The sequence below is a fragment of the Mustelus asterias genome, chromosome 4, assembly GCF_964213995.1.
Source record: "Mustelus asterias chromosome 4, sMusAst1.hap1.1, whole genome shotgun sequence".
NCBI lineage: Eukaryota > Metazoa > Chordata > Chondrichthyes > Carcharhiniformes > Triakidae > Mustelus > Mustelus asterias.
Window position 1 is genome coordinate 93232705 of NC_135804.1, and position 24961 is coordinate 93257665.

General features: G+C 42.8%; 1 protein-coding gene across 1 annotated transcript in view; it reads right to left on the reverse strand.

Moving 5' to 3' along the window:
• The window catches only part of smarca1 (SNF2 related chromatin remodeling ATPase 1), a 79251-nt gene extending 55136 nt beyond the window's left edge, over positions 1 to 24115 (reverse strand). Inside the window, exons 1-5 of the mRNA XM_078211368.1 lie at positions 23923 to 24115; positions 21782 to 21835; positions 14293 to 14379; positions 13065 to 13231; positions 2678 to 2778 (exon numbers count right to left, since the gene is read on the reverse strand). Of these exons, the coding sequence (XP_078067494.1) occupies positions 2678 to 2778; positions 13065 to 13231; positions 14293 to 14379; positions 21782 to 21835; positions 23923 to 23967 (454 nt within the window). The 5' untranslated portion in view covers positions 23968 to 24115. The remainder of the gene's footprint in view (positions 1 to 2677; positions 2779 to 13064; positions 13232 to 14292; positions 14380 to 21781; positions 21836 to 23922) is intronic.
• Between the last annotated feature and the right edge of the window lie 846 nt (positions 24116 to 24961).

Below are 24961 nucleotides of genomic sequence, written 5' to 3' on the forward strand. Positions count from 1 at the left end.
TAATTACTTGAAAATTACTTTAAAAATAACCCTAAAAGAAGCTACAAGTGAATCCAGTTTACAATGCAACCTAGCCACAATCCTCAAAAGACTGCAACACCACTTTATTTGGACCATAGAGCCTAAAATGCCATTATTTTCACTTGTTACAAAATAATTGCTCTTGGCAATAGTTTTCAGCAAAATGTTAGTGCAAATACACAATGGAATTTCAAACAGAGTATCAACGTGATGAATTTCTCTCACTCCCCCTCCAAACAGATCACATTTAGACCCAAGACATTTTATTCATAAAATAACATTAATAATAACGACCTTACATGAATTGAATGTCATTACACCAGATAACACAGTTAACAGACATTTTGAATACCCATGTTTTAGTATTTTTTTAAACTAGTGTGAAAAGTATGTACATATAAATTACTTTGCTTCACTAGGGGAGTCAATGGCGTAGTGATATTGTCAGTGGACTAGTAATGTTGGGTAATGCTCTGGGGACCCGGGTTCAAATCCCAACACAGCAGATGGTGAAACTTGAATTCATTAAATAAAAACAGAAGTATGAAAACCTTTTTCAATCGTCGTAACAGCCCATCGGCAAAACTGTCGTCCTTACCTGGTTTGGCCTACATGTGACTCCAAATCCACAGCACTCCGGGATGTGCTTAATGCTGGCCCAGCCAGCGACGGCCACATCCCATGAACAATTTTTTTTAAATAAAAGAAAGAAGGTTCCTCTTTGTAAATTATTCTTTCATGGGTGTGGACATCACTGGTTAGGCCAACATTTATTGCCCATCCCTAACTGCCCTTGACCTTCTTGAACCACTGGAGTCCACATGGTGCAGTTATACCCACAGTCCTGCTCGGGAAGGAGTTGCAGGAATTTGACCCAGCGACAGTGAAGGAACGGTGAGATAGCTGACAATCAAGATGGTGAGTGGCTTGCTGGGGAACGTGCAGTTGGTGATGTTCTCATGCAGCTATTGCCCTTGTCCTTCTAGGTGGAAGGGATCTTGGGTTTGGAAGGTGTTGTTAAAATGAACCTTGGTGAGGTGCTGCAGAGCACCTTGTAGATAGAAGACACAGCTCCCAATGTGTACCAGTAGTGAAGGGAGTAAATGTTGATGGTGGTGGGTGGGTGCCAATCAAGCAGTCTGCTTTGTCCCCAATGGTGTTGAGCTTCATGAGTGCTGTTGAAGCTGCACTCATTCAGGCAAGTGGAGAGTATCCAATCACATTCCAGACTGTGCCTTGTCAATGGTCATCACGCTGTGGGGAGTCAGAAGGTGAGTTACTCACTGCAGATTTCCCAGCCTCTGACCTGCTTTTGTAGCCACAGTATCTATAGGACTGATCCAGGTCAGATTCTGATCAATGATAACCCCACAGGATGGTAATAGTGGGGGAATTCAGCGATGGTAATGCCAATGAATATAATAGGGAGATGGTAAAATTCTCACCTGTGTGGGCATTCTCACCTGTGTGGCGCAAATACCTGTCGAAGCCAGAAGGTTGTCCAGGTCTGCCTCATTGTCTGAGGTTTCGCCAATGGTACTGATTATTGTGGAATCATCAGTGAACATCCCCACTTCTAACGTTACGATCGAGGGAAAGTCATTGATGAAGCAGCTGAAAATGGTCGAGCTTAGAACACGACCCTGAGGAAGTCTTGCTGTGATTTCCTGAAACTGAGATGATTAACCTACAACAACCACCGTCCTTTGTGCTAGGTATGACTCCAACCAGTGGAGACATAACCACATGATTTCCACTGACTTCCGTTTTGCAAGTGCTCCTTGATGCCATGCTATATCAAATGTTGCCATGATGTTAAGGGCAATCACTCTCATCTCACCTCAAGTTCAGCTCTTTGTCCATGTTTAGACAAAGGCTGTAATGGGGCTGGTAAATGATAAGTCACATTTACACCATACAGGTGCTAGGCAATGACCATCTTCAACTGGTGGAATCCAAATGGGCATCAGTGAGCAGCTGATAGCTGAATTAGTGTTGCTTGATAGCACTGTTGATAACCCCTTCCTTCATTTTACTGATAATCAAGAACAGACTGATTGCTTGATAATTGCTCCTCGTGGACAGGACATACCTGTGCAATTTTCTACATTGTCGGGTAGATGCCAGTGTTGGAGCTGCACTGGAACAGTTTGACTAGTGGCGCTCCTAGTTCTGGAGATTTAAATCTTAAGAGCTATTACCAGAATGTTGTTAGAGCCCATTGCCTTTGCACAAGCTCATGCTTAGATGTGCTGATGCTCTTCATTCAGTCCACAAATCGTTCCCAAATATGAGCCTTTGAATAAATGTGATTAATAGAAAAATGAGGAACGCAGACTGTATTTAAAATCTGTCTGCTGTGCCAATTCATGGCAATACTACTGAGTAATGTCATGTATTGTATGTAATGTCATATTATAGGTGCAGCAGCACCACTTACAGGCGCTGCTTTGCAATTGCAAAGGATGTACATATCAGCTCATTTTAAAAGTATGAAGCTTAATTCACATCACAGAAATATTTGGGGTGGATAAATGAAAGGGATTCAGGTCATAACGAAAAAGAACTCAGAAGCCTGATGGGCTGCCACTTGTGAAAATCTGACCTCTACCCACCATGAATAATTTCACAGAGCAAATGATGGTCATTCACTTACAGGATGGAGACTCTTCAAATCGAACACAAACATTCGATGCCTTTTTGCTCTCAGAAAGCAGTTCCTCGTCCTCCTCCTGTTCAGTTCGCCGATGACGGTTACTTAACATTGACAAGATCAGAATCAGTAAATCGGCAGTGAAAACCAAAATTTTCAAAAAATGCAATATATTAATTTTATATCGGTATTTTTATATAATTGAAATTAACAATGCAGTAACAAGGGCATGGTCTGACAAAGCTTTTGTGTGCGCATGGGGGTGGTGTAAGGAGGTAAGCTATGTAGCTAACACATGCGGAAACCCACTACCACACTTTCAAACCAAATTAGTGTGAGACCGACTGAGCAGAGTTGTGTTGTTTTCCAAAGTGTTATGAGCAAATTCGATTTCTAAGCAGATTGCATGTGTACTGGTATTTTGCACACATGTTCAAATCTCAACACATCAATATACCAACCAGCAACTGTACCAACAGCTGCAGATACTCTTTTTCATTCATTACTTCCAACACCTCCTTCTTCACATAAGTAAATGGCTCTTTGGAACGCCGTGACTATTTCAATGTAGGTATATGTAGCAGTCATTCTGCCAACTCACTTCCTATCCATCTTAGGCAAAGACTGAGATAAAATAAAATTCTATAAAATAAAGTCCTGTCTACTACACTAAATTTAAAAAAGCACATTCAGAAAAACAAATTTACTATATAAAGCTTTAGAACAACAAAAAATTATTCAAGTGCACAATCCCTTATAACAACAAGCATTAGAATTCATAGTTCCACAACAAAATACCGATAACCACTTGGAGCTGTCAATCAAAGTGTGAAGTGGTAGGCACACTACTGTGATAATGAATGGTTGGAAAATCAGTCAGCACTTCAGTAATACTGCCCTGGAAGCCCTCAGCCTTATGCCAAGAATAAGAGTGAAATAGCAAGCAATCATTTATTTTTTTTAATTCTCCAGAAATGTATTTTTCCAAAGCTTTACAGGGCTGGACTTGACAGGTTGAAAATTCCCTTTGACAGGTGCTTCTGACAGTAGATTTTGACAGATATGTTCACAGTTCCAATCAATTTGACAGTAATAACACACTGCTTTGAACATTCCAAAGGGCTTCTACCTCCCCCAAAGAGCACCTGACCTCCACCAAAGGGCAGTTTACCTCCCAAAGGTGTCCTAGGACCAGATACAAACATGTACATTGCCTCTTCCAACGGGCTATCCAAATAAATCCAAGACCTGCTTTTAACTAATTTAATCTGAACATTTCAGGCTTCACACTCCAAGGCTATCAAAATCCCACTTAAGGTGAGGTAGCTAATGGGTTAAATGACCATTTTCTGCAGTAAAATGCCCCCATGAAAATGGGAACTGCCGTGTTCGGGGACAGGCTTATGATCCTCAGGCAGTTCCACTATTTTCAGCACAATGGAGCAATCTTCATCATGGTGAAAATCCAGGCCACCATCTTGGCACATTTCACTGCTTTTGCCTACACGATTCGATCTGAAATTTACCCTAGAGTTGGCTGTTCCTAATTTAAACGTGTGTCTCTTTGCCTGAATGCAATGATTTAACTTACTATTTGATTAATTTTTATCATATCCTTTCTCAGTCAACTCTTCCTTCACTGGAGATTAATAGAATTTGATGGATCCAGTAGCTGGATAGCAGATGTTTAACTGCCATCTTTTAAATTGAGCATCTCCTCTCCCACTCTCAAAGCTTCACCCAATTATAGAAAGAGCAAAGCAGGGAGTGGCTCCAGTGACCAGGGCCAGGTGTAGATCTCAGATGAAGTCTAATCAAAGCTTTCAGTTGTTGATTAGGTTAACATCTGATATATAGCTCAGATATCAACTAGAACAGGCTCCCATATCCTGCTTTCAGTCGTAGAGTTAAATTACTTACTGTATACCCACAGACAAGTTAAGACAGGCACCTGAGCATCAGAACTATCGCCACCACCAAAGATTCCATCCAACTATTAGTAATGATGCTTTGTAAGATAAGCGTCAACATTACAAAGCTTTTATCCATTCAAGTGTCCACCGTTTCGTTGGCTTCTGCATGAAAATACATTTCTCACCACTGCTTCTCATTGCAACCACAGTGTTCACAGTGTTAGCCACACTCATAACAGCTATATGACTCTTTTGTTGTGTCACTTAAATGGGAGCTCTACCTCCAGGCTTATCTTGCCTCTCATTAAGTGATTTCATTTCCTATATCCATTGGGATGCACTGGCACTGGTCTACTGCTGGATCCACCACCTTTGGAGAATAAATTTCACGAGATGGGAACCTGGATGGGGATATGATCTACTGTGAAGACAGCTCCCCAATTTGAACCTCAAACTGGAACACATATTTTTGATCTGAATATATGTGGCAGTTTGTCTATTAGTTATAGAGTTAATTAGGCTCTACTGAACGTAAGGAACTCTCTCCTACAAATTATAAATCAAATTTAAAATTATGAACGCAAAACACATTAAAAAAAACACCCCTGCAGATATAAAACCTTGCCTTCACAAAGCTAAATAAACCACAATCAACAAGGTGTGGGCAGACTTTTCCTGATCATCAATGCTGGACATTTGTGTTGCTATTTTCCCCAATCTTGCCCTCCTCCTGCATCTAATTTTAAATGCTAAGCACAGATCTACAGCATTAGAATCACACATCTGTAGTATGATCGGATGCTTATTTTATCATTATTCTTATTTCTACGATTTATCTTAATATTCTACACTCAGTCTTATCCAGTTATAAATTTAAGACTTAAATCACATCTAACTACACGATCTAGTTCATGATAACCTTATATTCACATCTCTCTAATTAGCCTTTACCACTTTCTCATCGCCCGCTTTGTTATTTTCTTCCCCTTTTTCTCAAGGAATAATCTTTAAAACAAAAATCAGGTGGAAAAAATATTATTAGTGCAGGAAGCTCTGGAAGGTAATGATTATTATTCACATGGGAAAGCTGTTACTATAACTAAAGTTATTAGTCAATAGACAAGAGATACTTATCACTGATTATTCCAAATCAAAGAACTGCTCATTTTTCTTGCTCCAATAAAAAAATTAAATCCCCAAATTTCTATCGTAATGGGACATTTCAGTCGGGATTTTATGACCTTATTCAGGCGAGGCTCGTAAAATCCCGCCCGAGGCCAACAGAGAATTCCGTCTGCAAGCCTCACCCGCCCTGATTCCGGAGTAGGTGTGGCATTAAAATTCCGGCATTCAGTTTTCCATCCTTGTTCTCCCCAAGGGCACAGCTCCCTATTTTAGTGATTCCCTCCTCTTTTACCACTTTATCAGGATATATGTTCTCCAGTATCTTAAACAGGCAACTTCATGTTCCAAGACTACACAGCGAGTGTTAGCAGACTATTCATCTACAGAGAACATCACACCTGAACCTGATCCCATATTCAACACATGCACAACTCTAGTAGGGGTTACTGGAGAGCAATGAGTGAGAACTTAGGTTTTTTTTTTAAACTCACTCACCCAGAAGCCCAGATATTAACTTTTCTCTCCCTTAGTCAAGGGACTCTTGACACCAACGTACAGCATCTACACAGATATCTGACAACTGTAATGTGATCAAGTAGTTCAACAGAAGCCAGTTATCAACCCCAAGTTCTTCCTGGTCTGCATGTGTTCTTTCAGCATGATATACAACTTGAGGCTATCTTCTCATACAAAACAAAGTTGTATTTTGGGCCATGTAATAATGTGCAATTTTTAAATCAACTTAAAATGTTATTCCAGTGCCTTGATGAATAAATTGTATCTGTATTTGGGTCAGTGCCATTCATTTAATGAGGAACTTTACTGGATAGCAAGTACAAAGATTGGCACACACTACACAAACATTAGCATTCACAAGCGAGGTTTGCTCACCAATTATAAATCAGTGAGGAAAATAAATCCCTGCAATTGGTGTCATGCAGTTGCACAACATTACTTGTACTTAACCTGATACAATGCAGAATCTTCAAACATGATCCATCACCTTCTTTAATGTACTTTATGAGTACAATCTGCTTAAATACGTTCTAGAGAAACAATGAGTGAAATTTAATGCCCTCCACCATGGTAAGTTTGGTGGTGGGGCGACAATTAATCAGGCGGGAGGGTGGCGGCCCCATCCGTCACCTTCCTGCCTCTGCCCTGATTAAGTCTGTGGCTAGTAGTCCTGTGAATGGCCTTCCTGCCCTGCCAAGAATTAATGCCTTCTTAAAGGCCTTATTGCAACTCTTCTGGCATTCACCCTGCAATGGGAAAATAACAATCCTATGAAGCAAGCCCTGTGTAGGTTGCCCGTGGGCTTCTGAGAGGTGGCAGAGGGCAGGAGTTGGTTGGGGGGGCAGGCCTCACTCAAAGGCACTCAGTGCCTGAAAAGGAAATGGCCATCAGGAAAGGGAGGGAGCCATTGAGGCCCACTCCCCTTCCCCTGCTGCTGAACGTCTATCCCATCTCCATCCTGAGCCTCCCCTCCCGCCATCATGCACCAGTGGTCCATTCTTGATCCTGGGCAGGATCAGTAACAGCAGTAGGCACTGCCTCTCCAGTGGCGCTTCTGGTCAATGAAGAATTGTTAGCCTCTGACTGGCCGCCACTTCTTGGTGGGTTGGATCTGTGTCCCCAGGGCCCCGTGGTCCTTGATCCAGAGAAAACTGGCAGCATCAGGCTAAGTGCCCGATTGACACTTAATGCTGCAGGCCACATACAAAGGAGGCGATGCAGGGTTCCCAACTATCCAGTCAGATTGGACTCCCCATCACCTACATTAAATACTGCTCCAAGTGTTGAGAATACAAAGGGAAAACAGCATCAAGACATTGCAGATGCTGGATGTGGTCTCTTAATCCTATGTCACAAGAAGCCAAAAGACAGATGTCATTGCACCGGTAACTAATTATCCTTTCATCGTTTATTTCCAAAATGTAACTTTGCAGAGCTGTGAATATATATATATGTGGGCAGTTCTGTGTTGCAAAAAAATTTGAAAAATGAAAGTCCCACAAGAATAAATGGTACACTATCATCCTTTATCTTTCATACGCATACCAAAGTAGTACGAATTTGGTGAGCGAAAAAGCCCCCTCTTATAGGGATACAATACTAGCTGCTGAGACCAATCATAATGTTGTGCAGTAACTTATTCTAGATAGTAGCATTTTGTCCAAGTGATGATTGCCTCAAGGGCAAGCCATGGACGTGCCTTCAGTTAGAGCCTAATTGAGAAGCCCAGCAATGTGTTGTTTAATTACTGGTCAGTCAGAATTATTACACTACTTAAACTGCTGTGATTGAAAACAATAACTCAAAGCTATCAGCAAGTATACAATGGGAGTATGATATAATCTAAAATGACTGACTATTATCCCTCAGTGCAGGTCCTGACCCATATTTCAGCCTGACAGTGGGATTCAAAAGCCTGGAGGAGAAATCCAGTCCCTGGTGTATGGTTATATACCCAGTCACAGAGCATTTGGGAAAATATTGAGGTGTGTGACTTAATTTTGGCAATATTGCAAAATAAACATGTACCACTTTTGTGTGTCAGTTTTTCATCTGCAATTTTAAAATTAACACTGACCCAGTCATAATGTTCACCTTTGAACGCAACACACAAAACTCTTTCCATACTGCCGAACACGTCACCCCTACAAATGACTAACTCCATAGCCATTGTAGCCGGCAGAAGCCTTTAATCCTGCTCTGGGAATAAAAATGGTCAACTATGGTTGGGCCGCCCGCCCGTGTTACCATGCAGGCAATGTTAAGTTCCGGTTAATTGGGGTTTTTATTCACCCCACTAATTATCATTGGGTGCATGCCCAATCATGCCTGTGCCTGCTTTGTGAAGTATCAAGTGTGCAGTGACACTGGGATGCACGCCCAATGCCATCACACACTATTTAACCGACTTCCAAGTTGGGCACACACCCGCCCGGGAGACCCAAAATTCTACAGATTGTCAGGACACCCAAAAGAAAATGGCAGTTCAGAAAGTTCCTCATGTTTGTTTAGTAGAGTCAAAATAGAAAAGGTGGAGCCATTAAACAGCAGGTGGGCTTACATAGCTGCAGATGTGATGTCCACACTGCTTGCAAAGAAGTGCAGTCCAGAGAGATATCTTGTTTTGGGAGTAGGAGCTAAATTAGTCTAAAACGTTCAGTGAACACTGAAAAGGCTAAGTTATCATGGGAGTTGATGGAGCTTAAGAGCGTCCGCTGGTTTCAATTTGTTTGAGTGTTCTGCAGCAGGGGAGAATACCGAAGGGTGCTGCTGTTAGCAGGCTCCAAGCAGTTAGACCTCGAAAAAGCCCTGGGAGCCATTGAGTGCAGCATTTAGTTACAGTTAAGAACTTATGTGCTTTGCAACTCACAGAGGAGCTCTGGGAACTGTTAACAGGCTCCAGGCAGATACGGCTCAGAGAGGTCCTGGAGAGCCCAGGAGATGGTGGAAGATCTTTGGCTTCATGCCAGGCAGTAATGGCTCAGAGAAGCCCGGAGAGCCATTTATAGCTTGATGCAGATGGGACACTAGATTCCCAGGGCAAGTGCCATCTTAGTGAATCTAACAGTCTGCGAAAGAGATGGAAACATAAAAGATAGGAGCAGGAGGAGGCCATTTGGCCCTTTGAGACTGCTCCGCCATTCATCACGATCATGGCTGATGGTCAAACTCAATAGCCTAATCCTGCTTTCTCCCCATAACCTTTGATCCCATTCGCCCCAAGTGCTATATCAAGCCACCTCTTGAATACATTCAATGTTTTGGCATCAACTACTTCCTGTGGTAATGAATTCCACAGGCTCACCACTCTTTGGATGAAGAAATGTCTCCTCATCTCCATCCTAAATGGTTTACTCTGAATCCTCAGACTGTGATCCCTGGTTCTGGACACCCCCATCATCGGGAACATCCTTCCTGCAGATATCCTGTCTAGTCCTGTTAGAATTTTATAAGCCTCTATGAGATTCCCCCTCATTCATCTGAACTCCAGCGAAAACAATCCTAACCAAGTCAATCTCTCCCCACACATCAGTCCCGCCATCTCCGGAATCAGCCTGGTAAACCTTCGCTGCACTGTCTCGAGAACAAGAACATCCTTCCTCAGAAAAGGAGACCAAAGCTGCCCACAGTATTCTAGGTGTGGCCTCACCAAGGCCCTGTATAATTGCGACAACACATCCTTGCTCCTGTACTCGAAACCTCTCGCAATGAATGCCAACATACCATTTGCCTTCTTTACTGTCTGCTGCACCTAAGACTAAGGAAATTTGACATGTCAGCTATGACTCTCACCAACGTTTACAGATGCACCATAGAAAGCATTCTTTCTGGTTGTATCACAGCTTGGTATGGCTCCTGCTCTGCCCAAGACCGCAAGGAACTACAAAAGGTCGTGAATGTGGCCCAATCCATCACACAAAACAGCCTCCCATCCATTGACTTTGTCTACACTTCCTGCTGCCTCGGCAAAGCAGCCAGCATAATTAGGGACACCATGCACCCCGGGCATTCTCTCTTCCACTTTCTTCCTTCGGGAAAAAGATACAAAAGTCTGAGGTCACGTACCAACCGACTCAAGAACAGCTTCTTCCCTGCTGCTGTCAGACTTTTGAACGGACCTACCTTGCATTAAGTTGATCTTTCTCTACACCCTAGCTATGACTGTAACACTACATTCTGTGCACTCTCGTTTCCTTCTCTATGAACGGTATGTTTTGTTTGTATAGCACGCAAGAAACAATACTTTTCACTGTATGTTAATACATGTGACAAAAATAAATCAAATCAAAATCAAACCTGCGTGCTTACCTTCAGTGACTGGTGCACAGGGACACCCAGGTCCCGCTGCACACTCCCATCTTCCAATTTACATCCATTCAGGAAGTGTGCCAGCAATTAGAGGGAGGGCTGCAAGTATGTAAATCCTACAGAACGCAGTCTCTGGAGAAGAGACAGAACCATCGGGAGGTGAGCACTCCTGGTTGGAGTGGTTTTTGAGGGAATTCAGAGGCTGGATCTTTGAAAATGAAGAGTTGGAATCCCTTATGAGGGAGTCATTTTTAATGCGATTTTCTGACTCATAGTGGTCACTGATGTCTGGTTGCGTTTCTGAGAAATCCGTGGAACCGCCTTGGTCGCATCTGCCATTTAATATGTAGCGTGATACATTCGAACAGTTTGCCTATTAATTCATACTTACGTCATGTTAATTATGAATGCTAGAATTTAAATTGGATTTTATAGATTATTTTACTTTTCTGACTTGCAATAGTAAAGTTTATATTGTTTGTTTAAAACCATGGAATCTTGTTGCTTTATTCTCCTTGTGGGTGACTGAGATTTCAGACATTGCCGATTTTGGACAAAATGTTATTGCTCCCTAACAGGGCGGCATGGTGGCACAGTGGTTAGTACTGTTGCCTCACAGTGCCAGGAACCCACGTTCAATTCTGGCCTCGGGTCACTGTCTGTGTGGAGTTTGCAGGTTTTCCCTGTGCCTGCGTGGGTTTCCTCGAGGTGCTCCAGTTTCCTCCCACAGTCCAAAGATGTGCATGCTAAATTGCCCCTTAGTGGGATTAGCAGGATAAATATGTGGGGTTACAGGGATAGGGCCTGGGTGGGATTGTTGTCAGTGCAGGCTGGATGGGCTGAACGGCCTCCTTCTGCTCTGTAGGGATTCTATGATTCAATTCTAACTGGATTGTAACACCTCTCTGAACAAAGCTGCAGCTACATGCACATCATTACATATCATCAGGACTGGGTTCAAGAAATAAATTGTACATACTACCTCAACTGACTCTGACTACACTTCCCGCTGCCTGAGAAAATCAGCCAGCATAATCAAGGACCCTACGCACCCCAGACATACTGGCCCTGATTTTACCGGCGTGGCCGCTCCGAAAGTGCGGCGGGCGAGGCTCCCAGAATGGCATTCCCCGTTGGCCTCGAGTGCGATCTTACAAGCCTCGGGTGGCCATGCTGTTAAAATCAGAGCCTCTTTCTTCCACCTTCTTCCATTGTCTGAGAACATGTACAAACCAACTTGACTCTTTTTTTCCCCCAAGATGGCAAGCTGTGCCCAGCTTGCTTTGTAATTCTATCTTTTGCTCTCATTTTATACTTCTCAAACTTCATTCTACAAAAGTCTGAGGTCACGTACCAACCAACTCAAAAACAGCTTCTTCTCTGCTGCCATCAGACTTTTGAATGGACCTGCCCTGAATTAAATTGATCTTTCTCTCCACCCTAGCTATGGATTGTAACACTACATTCTGCACTCTCTCATTTCCTTCTCTATGAATGGTATGCTCGGTCTGTATAGCGCGCAAGAAACAATACTTTTCACTGTATGCTAATACATGTGACAATAAATCAAATCAAATCAAAGATCAGTTTCTTCCCTGCTGCCATCAGACTTTTGAATGGATCTACCATATATCAAGCTGATTTTTCTCTACACCCTATCTGTAGGTGTAACACTCTATTTTGCACCTTCTCCTTTCCTTCCCTTCTATGCGCTCTATGAACGGTATGCTTTGGCTGTATAGCACGCAAGAAATAAAGCTTTTCACTGTATCTCAATACATGTGACAATAATAAATCAAATCAAAATCAACATAATTGTTCATCACAGGAACAGAATGTTTTGTAAAAATTGCCACTGTCATACCTATTTTCGCTTCAGATATTAATGGACCTGTTGGAAATATGCAGGAGTTTGATAAGTAATTGAAAAGACAAAGGTTGGTTACTGCTTTAGATAGGCAACAGCTCATCAAAACTAAGAGATACATTAGAAAAAACCCTTTCAGTCAAAATAAAGTGGGGAGGGGAAAGCATGAGGTAATGGTCACTTTTCTAACTTGTGACAAGAGATCTGCTATTGGGTTTAGCAGCCTTGGGGTTAAAGAGAACGGCAAAGGAATAAAAAAAAAGTCAGTCAAATTATGAATCATAGAATCCTACAGTGCAGGAGGAGGCCATTCGGCCCATCGGGTCTGCACCAACCACAATTACACTCTGGCCCTATCCCCATTACCCCGTGCATTTACCTTAGCTTGTCCCCCTGACCATAAGGGCCAATTTAGCATGGCCAATCCACCTAGCTTGCACATCTTTGGACTGTGGGAGGAAACGGGAGCACCCGGAAGAAACCCGTGCAGACACGGGGAGAATGTGCAAATTCCACACAAAGTGACCCAAGCCGGAATCGAACCCAGGTCCCTGGCACTGAGGCAGCAGTGTTAGCCACTGTGAAGAGGCATTAGAAAGACAAAGGCAATTAAAACAGTTTGTAAAAATGCCAGGTTTTTGATCAATAACAGAGTGCTTACTCTCCAACTGAAAGCAGTGACTGTTTTTCATCTTGTTTTGTTCGAGGCCTTCCCAGTTTTAACTTGAGTGGGGACGATGGGGTTTTCTGAGCAGCCGGCTGGATAAAATGTGCGAACAGCTCTGTCTGTTTTAAAAGGAATTCAAATCTTTTGGTCCGGTCCATTTTCTGTTGAGGAGAAAGCCAAAACAAAATACAAGTTTTCATTAAAAACTTCCTCACTTGCATAAAACTGTCCTTGCTTCAATTAGATATGGTGGAACCACCGTTACCTGTGACAATGGAGAAGATTCTTCCTTCCCCACCCCTACCTCTGTAAATAACCAAAATTCTCCAAGCTTTATTTTGAAACATTACTCGCGGCAAATAAATGAAGACAAAATAAAAATGACAAAAGATTATGTAACTTTATTCATCAGGAACAGAATATTTTACAGTCAGGTCCTGGCATTTCACAGCAGAATTTAGCTGGATAAAAATTGTATTAGCCAGCAATTCAAATTAAAGATCATCAGTGCCATTTATGCCGCCAAAGAAACTTCTAAATTAACAGATAATTCAAATTAAACAATTTGAATTCACAATAAGATTGTTTGAAGAGGAGTGCTTTCCCACTGGCCCTCCAAGGAAACATGTCAATCTCCCAGATGATTGGAACTTCCCACCAACACCACAAGAGATCTGATGCCCACTTCTATGGCGTCCGTAATCCTCTCCCCTACATCTCTTCTGCAGCCCCTTACTGTCTCTCTCCTCCTCCCCTCTCTCTAGACCACCCCCCTGTCCCCCGTGACCTTCTCCATTCTTCCTCCAATACCTCCCTACTTCCTCCCCCACCAAGCCTGATATCTGTTTCTCTCTCTCCTCTAAACATCGTGGCTGCGGCCTAGTCAGGGAGGATTATCCACTTGCCAGCCAGTCATCCCTTCAACCAGATTTGCTGCTATTGGGAAACGGACTTGAAAAATGGTAATCAGGTCCCGCCGTTAAATTTGATAGGAAATGCCTTTTTACGGCTGCAAAACCACCGATCCATTACCCCCCACCCACCTCAGAGCCCCCTCACCTACACCCCCCTCCTCCACCTGCTCCTCCTCTCCACACCCCCGTACCCCCCCCCCCCCCCCCCCCCCCCCCCCCCACTCCCCCAACTCCTCAAACATCATCGGGGCTATAAAAGCACAGTATATTTCATCCTTACAGTTTCAGGTTTGCTGGTTAAATCTTACCATTTTCTCTTCATATTCAGGATCCACTTCGTTGCCTGGATTTGAGGTCTTCGGAGGCATTTTAAGTTGCAACGGTGAAACATAGCTCTAAGAATTGCAAACAACATAAAATCAGTCTCAAGGTATTTTTTATTTCAAAACTACAGTTTTGCCCATTAAGTCAATAAGTTCACAAAACTGCACAGGTTTTATTTATACTCCGTGGCATTGCATGCTAGCGGTTTGACCAACGAGTTGTTATATTTTACAACCTCCCTTGGGCGATTCCGGGGAGGGGGGGGCGTGGCAGTAAAATTCCAGCAGTTATCCTCAGTGATGTGATGCACTCTCCCTCGTTCTGCTTCTTGATCATATTTGCCAGACTCCTCCAATCACCTTTTCCCTTCCCCAAGGCCAAGAGCACTGAAACCAACTGCAGCGCTCCCAACGCTGCTTGTCCTCAATCAGTTAATGCTATAAAGGCCAAAACCTGAACCTGGATATATATAGTCTGATGTTGCACAAGGTGATGCCTTTACCTATGAGGCCAATATGAGATGTAACAAAGAATAATAATGCTTTACTTCGGAAAATGTAGATAAGTGCTCCCATCTTCCCTTTGTAGAGGAAATGCAGTGTATCCAAATTAGCATAACATTCCAATGCCCTAATTAAAAAATACTTTAAAAGTCAAATCAAAGCTTTGTCAAATTTTTAAATCACTACTTTCTCAGGTAAAAGTTAAAGTTAATTTATTAGTGTCACAAGTAGGCTTGCATTCACACTGCAATGAAGTTTCTGTGAAAATCCCCTAGTCGCCACACTCCAGCACCTGTTTGGGTACACTGAGGGAGAATTTAGCACAGCCAATGCACCTAACCAGCTCATTTTTCAGACTGTGGGAGGAAACTGGAGGCTTTCAAGTGTAAGTTGATAGGGATTCAGGACCGGCACATTCCTGTAAGGATGAAGGATAAGTATGGCAAGTTTTGGGAACCTTGGATAACGAGAGATATTGTGAGCCTAGTCAAAGAGAAAAAGGAAGTATCTGTCAAGGCCAGGAGGCTGGGAACACACGAAGCAAGTGTGTAAAACAAGGAAAGTAGAAAGAAACTTAAGCAAGGAGTAAGGAGGGCTAAAGGGGGTCACCAAAAGTCATTGGCCAGCAGGATTAAGGAAAATCTCAAGGATTTTTATACATATATAAAGAGCAAGAGGGTAGCCAGGGAGAGGGTTGGCTCACTCAAGGACAGGGGAGGGAATCTATGCATGGAGCCAAAGGAAATGGGCGAGGTATTAAATGAGTACTTTGCATCAGTATTCACCAAAGAGAAGAACTTGGTGGATGATGAATCTGGGAAAGGATGTGTAGATAGTTTGAGTCATGTTGAGATCAAAAAGGAGGTATTGGGGTTCTTGAGAAACATTAAAGTAGTCAAGTCCCCAGGGCCTGATGGGATATAGCCCAAAATACTGAGTGAGGCAAGGGAGGAAATTGCTTGGGACTTGAGAGAAATCTCTGTATCCTCACTGGCTATAGGGGAGGTCCCAGAGGATTGGAGAATAGCCAATGTTGTTCCTTTGTCTAAGAAGGGTAGCAAGAATAAACCAGATAATTACAGGCCGGTGAGCCTTACATCAGTGGTAGGGAAATTATTGGAGAGGATTCTTCGAGACAGGATTTACTTCCATTTGGAAATATGTGGACGTATTAGTGAGAGGCAACATGGTTTTGTGAAGGAGAGGTCATGTCTCACTAACTTGATCGAGTTTTTCGAGGAAGTGATGACGGTGATTGATGTGGGTAGGGCAGTGGATGTTGTCTACATAGACTTCAATGAGGCCTTTGACAAGGTACCTCATGGCAGATTGGTGCAGAAGGTGAAGTCGCATTAGATCAGAGGTGAGCTGGCAAGGTGGATACAGAACTGGCTCGGTCGTAGAACAGTAAGAAGACTCACAACACCAGGTTAAAGTCCAACAGATTTATTTGGCAGCACAAGCTTTCGGAGTCTCACCTCGGTCATAGAAGACAGAGGGTAGCAGTGGAAGGGTGTGTTTCTGAATGGAGGGCTGTGACAAGTGGCGTTCCTCAGGGATCAGTGCCTATAAATGACTTGGAGGAAAATGTAACTGGTTTGATTAGTAAGTTTGCGGATGACACAAAGGTTGATGGATTTCTGGATAGCGATGAGGACCATCAGAGGATACAGATCGGTTGGAGGCTTGGGCGGAGCGATGGCAGATTGAGTTTAATCCAGACAAATGTGAGGTAATGCATTTTGGAAGGCCTAATAAAGATCGGAAATATACAATAAATGGCAGAACCCTTAAGAGTATTGATGGGCAGAGGGATCTGGGTGTACAGGTCACTGAAAGTGGCAACACAGGTGGAGAAGGTAGCGAAGAAGGCATACGACATGCTTACCTACATCGGCCAGGGCACTGAATTGAAAAATTGGCAAGTCATGCTGCAGCTTTATAGAACCTTAGTTTGGCTGCATTTGGAATATAGTGTTCAATTCTGGTCGCCACACTACCAGAAGGATGGACGCTTTCGAGAGGGTAGAGAAAAGATTTACCAGGATGTTGCCTGGTATGGAGGGCATTAGCTATGAGGAGAGGTTGGAGAAACTTGGTTTGTTCTCACTGGAACAACGGAGGTTGAAGGGCAACCTGATAGAAGTCTACAAGATTATGAGGGACATGGATAGAGTGGATAGTCAGAAGCTTTTTCCCAGGGTGGAAGAGTCAATTACTAGGGGGCATAGGTTTAAGGTGCGAGAGGCAAGGTTTAAAGGAGATGTACGAGGCAAGTTTTCTTTTACACAGTGGGTGGTGGGTGCCTGGAACTTGCTGCCGGGGGAGGTAGTGGAAGCAGATATGATAGTGAGTTTTAAGGGGCATCTGGACAAATACATGAGTAGGATGGGAATAGAGGGAAATGATCCCCGGAAGGGTAGGGGGTTTTAGTTTAGTCGGGCAGGATGGTCGGTGCAGGCTTGGAGGGCCGAAGGGCCTGTTCCTGTGCTGTAATTTTCTTTGTTCTTTGTTCACCCGGAAACAGGGAGAATGCGCAAATTCCACATAGACAGTGACCCAAACCAGGAATTGAATCCGGGTCCCTGGTGCTGTGAGGCAGCAGTGTTAACCACTGTGCTGCCCTATGCGAGTAGAAAGTTAGAAAGAATTGGAATTGCTAATTGTGATCTGAAGTTTGTTTACATAATATGCATTGGTTTTAAACTGGGATCTGATATGAACACACAAATTAGGAGCAGGAATAGGCCATTCGGCCCCTCGAGCCTGCTCCAGCATTCAGTAGGACCATGGCTGATCTGACTGTGGCCTCAAATCCACATTCTGTCCAGGCCATCAGATTTTTATATATTTGGCTTCTTGATTTGCAAGAATAATAAAAATGTTTTTTGTTATGGTAACGCTGTTTTCCTTTCTATAATTAGGACATGGGTCCCTCAACTCTGACAATAATTGCATAATCCTACATAGAAAAAAAGTTGAAAACCAATATTACAGCATATATTCATTACATGAATGACAATTTGATCTGTTGACTGACAAAATAGCACCGTGTAACAATTTAGAACAAGATACACATTTATCAGTCCTGAACTGATGTAACATGATGGGACTTAATCAAAAAGATAGCTGCCATCCTCCAGAACTTCGTCAAAATGACCATCTATTATTTATGAGCTCTGACAATGAGTATCAGCAGGCCAATCAACCATCAGGGGTCTCACAATAAAGCCCAATCTTGTCCTCACATGACAACCATTTATACTTTCAAGCAACAGTCACAGAATTATAGAATCCTTACAGTGCAGGAGGAGGCCATTTGGTCCATCGAGTCTGCACCGACAACAATCCCACCAAAGCGTTATCCCTGTAACCCCACGTATTTACCCAGTTTGTGCCCCTGACACTAAGGGGCAATTTAGCATGGCCAATCAACCTAAGGGGCTGAACATCTTTGGAGTGTGGGAGGAAACCGGAGCACCCAGAGGAAACCCACGCAAACACAGAGAGAACATACAAGCTCTACACAGGCAGTCATTCAAAGCCGGAATTGAGCGCAGGTCCCTGGTGCTGTGAGGCAGCAGTGCTAACCGCTGTGCTGCTCCACTGGATAGTTATTAGCACATATCCGTTGTCCTGGACAGAATTAACGCAGTACGTCCCAGGCCTAGATGCCTGGATTTGATTATTTGAAAGTCTTCTTTACAAGGGCATGTTCCACAATGCTTGTAATTTTTGGTAAGTGCAGCGACAGCAATGAGTTGACGGTCTGCTGAAGTAATTCTGGCTCCAAATCCTATCTTGCTTAATATGTTTATAACCTCAAGCTCCTTGGGCAAGGAAAATTCAGAACTGAAAAAAAAAGCCTTCAGGGAAAATGTCCAAAAGACAAACCTTTGATGTAAATCTACGCAGCATACATCACTTAAGAGCTCTGAAAAACCATACATGGTGCACAGTAATACTGAGCAAAACTGCTGCAATGAAGATCAGCAATGGTTCAGCCTTCCCTACGTTTCAGTGTAGCTGTACGATTAACCATTTCTGAACTCCAGAGATATTACCGAAAAAGAGACATCCAATTTCAGCTCTCAAAATAACACCCCACTCTGGCACCATCTTTTGAGATTTATTTCATGGCTGAAGTCAAACTTTTTGTCTAGCTATCCACCCACTTCACCAATACCAAAGAATTCTTCTCTTCAAATGTCCAATCAAAAGGATTCAAGCAAATCACAAGGAACTCCCTGAACAAAAGCAACAATCTCTGCTAAACTCTTGATTAATCAGAGACCTTGGCCAAATGAAACATACTCATACTATCCTGGTGGACAATGCCAGAATTTAAACACAAATACGTTTGTCAAACACTGTATCTATTCCAACTACTCCTGTCCGACATCACACAAATTAAACTCAGGGTACTCAGCTGCCCAGATTTCCTGCTTCTTGTGGAGTAGCCCCATACAAGACTCAAATGTCCTCACTTACACGAACACAAAGGTTTAGTTTAATTGCATTGCTTGATTCTGCTCCCAGTGGAAGTCCTTGCATACAGAAATATAATGCTGAGGACATACGAATTAGGAACAGGAATAGGCCACTTGGCCCCTCGAGTCTACTCCGCTATTCAATAAGATCATGGTTGAATTGACTATAATCTCAACCCCACATTCCTGCCTATTCCCAATAACCTTACACTCCCCTGTTAATCAAGAATCTATCCAGCTCTGCCTTTAAAACATTCAAAGTTTCTGTTTCTTGCCTTTTGAGGAAGAAAGTTCCAGAGACCCACAACCCTCTGAGGGAAAAGAAATTCTCCTCAGCTTCATCGTAAACGAGTAATGACTCAAGATATTCTTGTTTTGTCATAATCCAACGAGCTATGGGGAAGCTGAGGTTATTAAAAGTAAGTGCAGCAAAGGTTTTCAAAACTAATGCTTCACTGTTCTATACATGGTACAGAAATATAATGCTGAGGACAACTGCTTATTAAATAACATAACAGAAATTTCTGGTAATAAACAATAGGCCATCAATATGTGAATGAGAAAAAACTCAAAGGCCCTTTGTTAGAATATTCTGAGTTCCAATGCAAGGCCTCCCTGTGAAATGTTAACTTGTACCTTCTCTTCAAGAAACTGAGCGATCAGCTGCGTAACTCCAGCATTTTCTCTTTTTACTTCAGCATTGGCAATTTTTAATCTTCATTGTTCATCTGAGGCTGTTAAAACTATTCTTGTTAAGCAACTCCAATTAAACCTTCTTTTGTATCTGAACCAATTCTACTACCTATCAAGATTACCTACTTTGAACAGCTCAAAGATTTTCCAAGTAAAAGATCGCATCCTTGCTAAATGTTTCTAGAATGGAAGAAGGGCCAAAAGAAACATGCTCATTATATTGATCAACTTGCTTAGACTCATCTAAGTAACACAAGATAATTTAATCTACTATTTGGCTCATGTAACCTGATCGATAATAGAACCTACTTAAGTTCAAAACGTTATTGTTGCAGTAGGATAAAATAAACTTTATGTAGCTGTAACAAAGCCAAAATCAATAAAAACGTACATTATTTTAGATTTATCAGTTAGATTCTAGAGCCCACAAAGGAGATAGGTAACATCCTGAAAGTGAGCACTCATACTTAATGATTTTCTATACACATATACATTTCTTCGCTCACAAGAAAATTACACAGAATTTTCTCATGCTTTATAAGGCACCAGGGATTCTCAGATCACATCTTAACTCCCAATATTGAAGGTAAATCTTCTGAGCTCCAGATAGTTTAATGCAGTTGGGAGTACAGCACTATAGTGGATAGGTTTGCCTCGAGCACTGAGAACTGACACAAGTGATCTGGGATTATGCTGGATAGTTGATGAATATATTTTCATCAGAGCACTCTTTAAATGAGTCGAGTTTGGAGCTATAAAATTAGCTCGAGGGAATCAGGGTAGGCAGTGAAAGAGAAACCAAAAATATTTATACATATAGATTAGAAAACATCATAGAAACATCGGTCAAATTTGTCAAAAATCTCACAGGAAAAAGCGAATGACACATTAAGACTAAAGCAACTGTAAAATAAGAAAAGGTAAAACATAAATGTTACTGCATTATTCCATGAGGGAATTTGTAAACTCCACTGGTCCAACAGACTGATTCCTTCAATGTACAGCAACTAATAAACACTGTGGCAATAATCAAATCTCAAGTATGCCTGGATCTATCTCCGTACAGCAGATACACCATCACAATACATCGTAATTGTACAAAATGCTAAAATTTAAAAGCATTGTAGGAACAAAACAGCACTAGGCAGTTGTCCACATCTTCTGGAACAGATGCTGGGCATGGAAACAAATGAATAAATTCAGCTGGCATTTAAGACTATAAAACATAGGAGCAGAATGAGGCCGCTCAGCCCATCGAGTTTGCTCCGCCATTCAATCATGGCCGTTATTTTTCTCATCCCCATTCTCCTGCCTTTTCCCCATAACTCCTGATCCCCTTATTAATCAAGCACCTATCCATCTCTGTATTAAAGATACTCAATGACCTGGCCTCCACAGACTTTTGCAGCAAAGAGTTCCACAGAGTAACCACTCTCTGGCTGAAGAGATTCCTCCTCATCTCTGATTTAAAGCCTGAGTCCCAGTTTGTTTCTCAACATCTCTTGTGACATTGATTGTATGAGAAATGAATAATTAATATTGACAATAAAAAGTTCTTGAGAATGCTACAACAAAAGGAAGAAAACAAAAACCTAACTTTATTCCTAAAGTCATTCACTAGCCAAAATCTGGATGCAAAGATTGAACTAAAATTTAGAACCAAATTCCTTCTGAGAACAAAATACAGATAAAGCTCAGGGGTCCTCGGTTAAAAGTCTAAAATTAAATAATAAATATCTGTATATCAGAACGCACATAACCTCCTCAACCAGATACTGTCTATTTACCTGCATATTTGAAGCTTCTTGTTTAAGTCCAGGGCAAGTCTGATCATTCAGTTGCTGAAAAACATTGGCAATGAATTATTTCAATCATCTTGCACAGTAGCTATAAACTATAATTCTAATTAAGAACAATAAAGAGCCACCGATTAGATATTAAAATTAAAGTGTGTCGCCACAAAATGTTGGCCTTTTGATTCCAGAAAATTCTGAATACTCATGTGGAAGTTATTCCTTGATGGCCTCGATTACTATAGATGTCTTAAACATGTCCAAAGATGTGCGGGTTAGGTTGATTGGCCAGGTTAAAAATTGTCCCTGAGATGTGTAGTTAGAGGGATTAGCGGATAAATACGTGGGGGTAGGGCCTGGGTGGGATTGTGGTCGGTGCAGACTCGATGGGCCGAATGGTCTCCTTCTGCACTGTAGGGTTTCTATGTTTCTTTCTATGTTGTTAATTCTCTTTTTTAAGAAAAAAAGAGATGATGTTCATGAGGAAGATGTTCCAAATTGAAGATAGGAGGTGCGTGGCAGGTATTGTCACATCAGGGAGCATATGTGGTGCTGGGATTTTTGTCAATTGTTGAATGTGGGGTGACAGCTGGCCTATTGTCACACTCGAGATGTCTGGGTAGGTGGCTGTTTGATACCATTAGTTAGGGATACTAAGGTGTGTTAGAAGTTTGCATCATGTCTTGATGCATTGGGAACGGGTGGATCGAATTGTGGGAGGAGTTAGAGGCCTCCTAGTATTTGAAAGAACTGAGAAGGATGGTGGGGGTTGAAAGTCCTGTGGTACAGGAGTACTCAGGAAAGATTTCAGAGCCTTGGAGGGTGGTCGGGATGTCAAAGGATCCAGGAGAAATGTGGAGCAGCTCTAAAGCATAAAATCACTTGAGATTCTTGGTGTGAAAAGATCCCTGGAGTATTTGGATAGGAGGCATCAACTGAAACCATTTGGATTCAGCACAATGGCTAATGGTACACTCATGATTGGTAACAATATAATCACAATGGTAAAATGGGAGAAAGAAACTTGGGAAAACACAAGAGGAAAGTTCTATTGTGTGAATTGATGTCACTCAATTGCAATCAGCACTGCTCTTGTACATTAAGTGAAAAGAGAATCGAATCGCACAATGGGATCTGAATGCCTTTGCTATCAAGTTCTTTCAGTTGTACACATGAGGAGTCCAGAATAGGCTATACAGCCTATTTAAACTCATCCCTCTGACAGATTTATTCTGCTTTCATGGAATGGTGTGTAATTGCAATTTAAGAAAGACCAATATTTCTACTTTCATTGATTTGTTTGGTCCCTATTTCAACTATCTATGACTATATGCAAAATAATACTGACTACATTTTAAAATTATTTCTCCATGACGTGCTGGGAGATATTTGAGGAATGTGACCAGGTGCTGCGCATTATCCTTTCGAGTACTAGTTTTGAAATGTGTTCTATTTCCACTAATCGTTAAGTTTTTGTGTTTTTACTTTTGAGTTGACGTATCTGTGCCAACTCAATTTCCATGTCTCAAGTCAGAGAGCCCCCTCTACTGGCTTCATCTCACGCAGCTTATATAAAGAATTTTTACAGAATTCATTCCTCGCGTTCACGAGGAAGGAAGTGCAGCAAGCTGATGTTTAAATGCTTCGGTTTATAAAAAGAGGGGCGCTGATTTTTTTTTGGTTTTGCACAGTTGAGAATATCCACCGCGTCACATAAAGCACATTTATACACACGCAGCATTGACGTGTGCAGAGAGAGAGAGGCCTGGACTAGCCAGGCTTTCTGGCAGCTCATCCATTGCTGGCACATCACCAAAAGGCGGCCAGGAGAACAACGCAACGGCCTAAAGGACCCGAACATGGAGGTAGACCAAATTTGTAAAATGCATCTCCCCTCCATCAACACCAGAAATGGACGGTCGCAGCGCAGTTCCAGATAACGTTTGTAATTTTTAAAAATATATATATATATACATGAGAGAGCTGGGCCAGTCTTAGAGCTGAGCTCTTGTTCAGCGTCCCCCCGCCTTGCTGAGCTGCTGCAGCAGGTCTGGCCCCTTTCCCGCCAACTGCCCCGGCGTTCCATCGCTAATTGATACAAAGTTGGCAACAATGAGCTGGCGTTCCACACTCACCCCTGCCTGGCCAGAGGTACTGGCTTTCTCCTCCTCCTCACTCATCCTCCTCCGCTGCCAGGATCCTCTTCTGCCTGTGTTTCTAAAACAAACCAGCAAGCCTTGTATTTCTCTCCAACTTGGACACAGCCTCTTCACATCACATTGTTATTATTAATCCCCCCCTCCTCCTGTCATCTTCAACAACCATCGCGAGATTTGCCACCAATCGATTCGTCTGCCAGTCTGTGACATGTTGGAGAGTGCGCATGACCAAGCCCCTCCCCTCCAACTAATCCTATCTAACACTTTTTTAAAATATATACCTGCCTGATAAATTGCTTCCCACACACTCATTTTGGCACTAAGGTGAGGAGACTGTGAGCCCTATTTTACCATTTTGATTCTTACTGCTGGGCGGGCTTGAATCCGGGAGTGTTTCAGATCCGACTTTTAGACCCGTTCTCAGGCGCCCCCCATACGCACTCTGCCGGCATAAATATCAGTGAGTCCGAATCGCGCTGCAGAAATCTGTGGGCAGGGCTTAACGCGCCCGAAACCCTGCAGCTCCGATCGGCGCCTCCAACTGTACATGCGCAGAAAAGAAAGATAGAATGCTGTTCCCCTGCCACATCCCTCCCAGGCCCCTGCGGACATTACCCCACCCCCACAACATTACTGACCCCCCTTATCCCCCGCCCACCCGCCACCCTGAATGATTGCGGGCCCCTCCCAATTCCCACCCCCCTACGATCTCAGGCCGAGTGGCAGCGGACCCCCTTCTCCACCACTGACCTCAGGCCAAGTGGCAGCGGACCCCTCTCCTTCACTGACCTCAAGCAAAGTGGCAGCGGACCCCCCTTTCTCTCCACTGATCTCAGGCAGAGTGGTAGCGGACCCCTACTTCTCCCCTCCCCCCACCGATCCCAAGCAGAGTAGTAGTAGACCACCCTATCCCCCTACTGATCCAGGCAGAGTGTCAGCGGACCCCCCTCCACCCCCCAATCTCAAGCAGAGAGCCGTCAGACGCTACAGACGCTAGGCACTTGCTTCCTCTAAC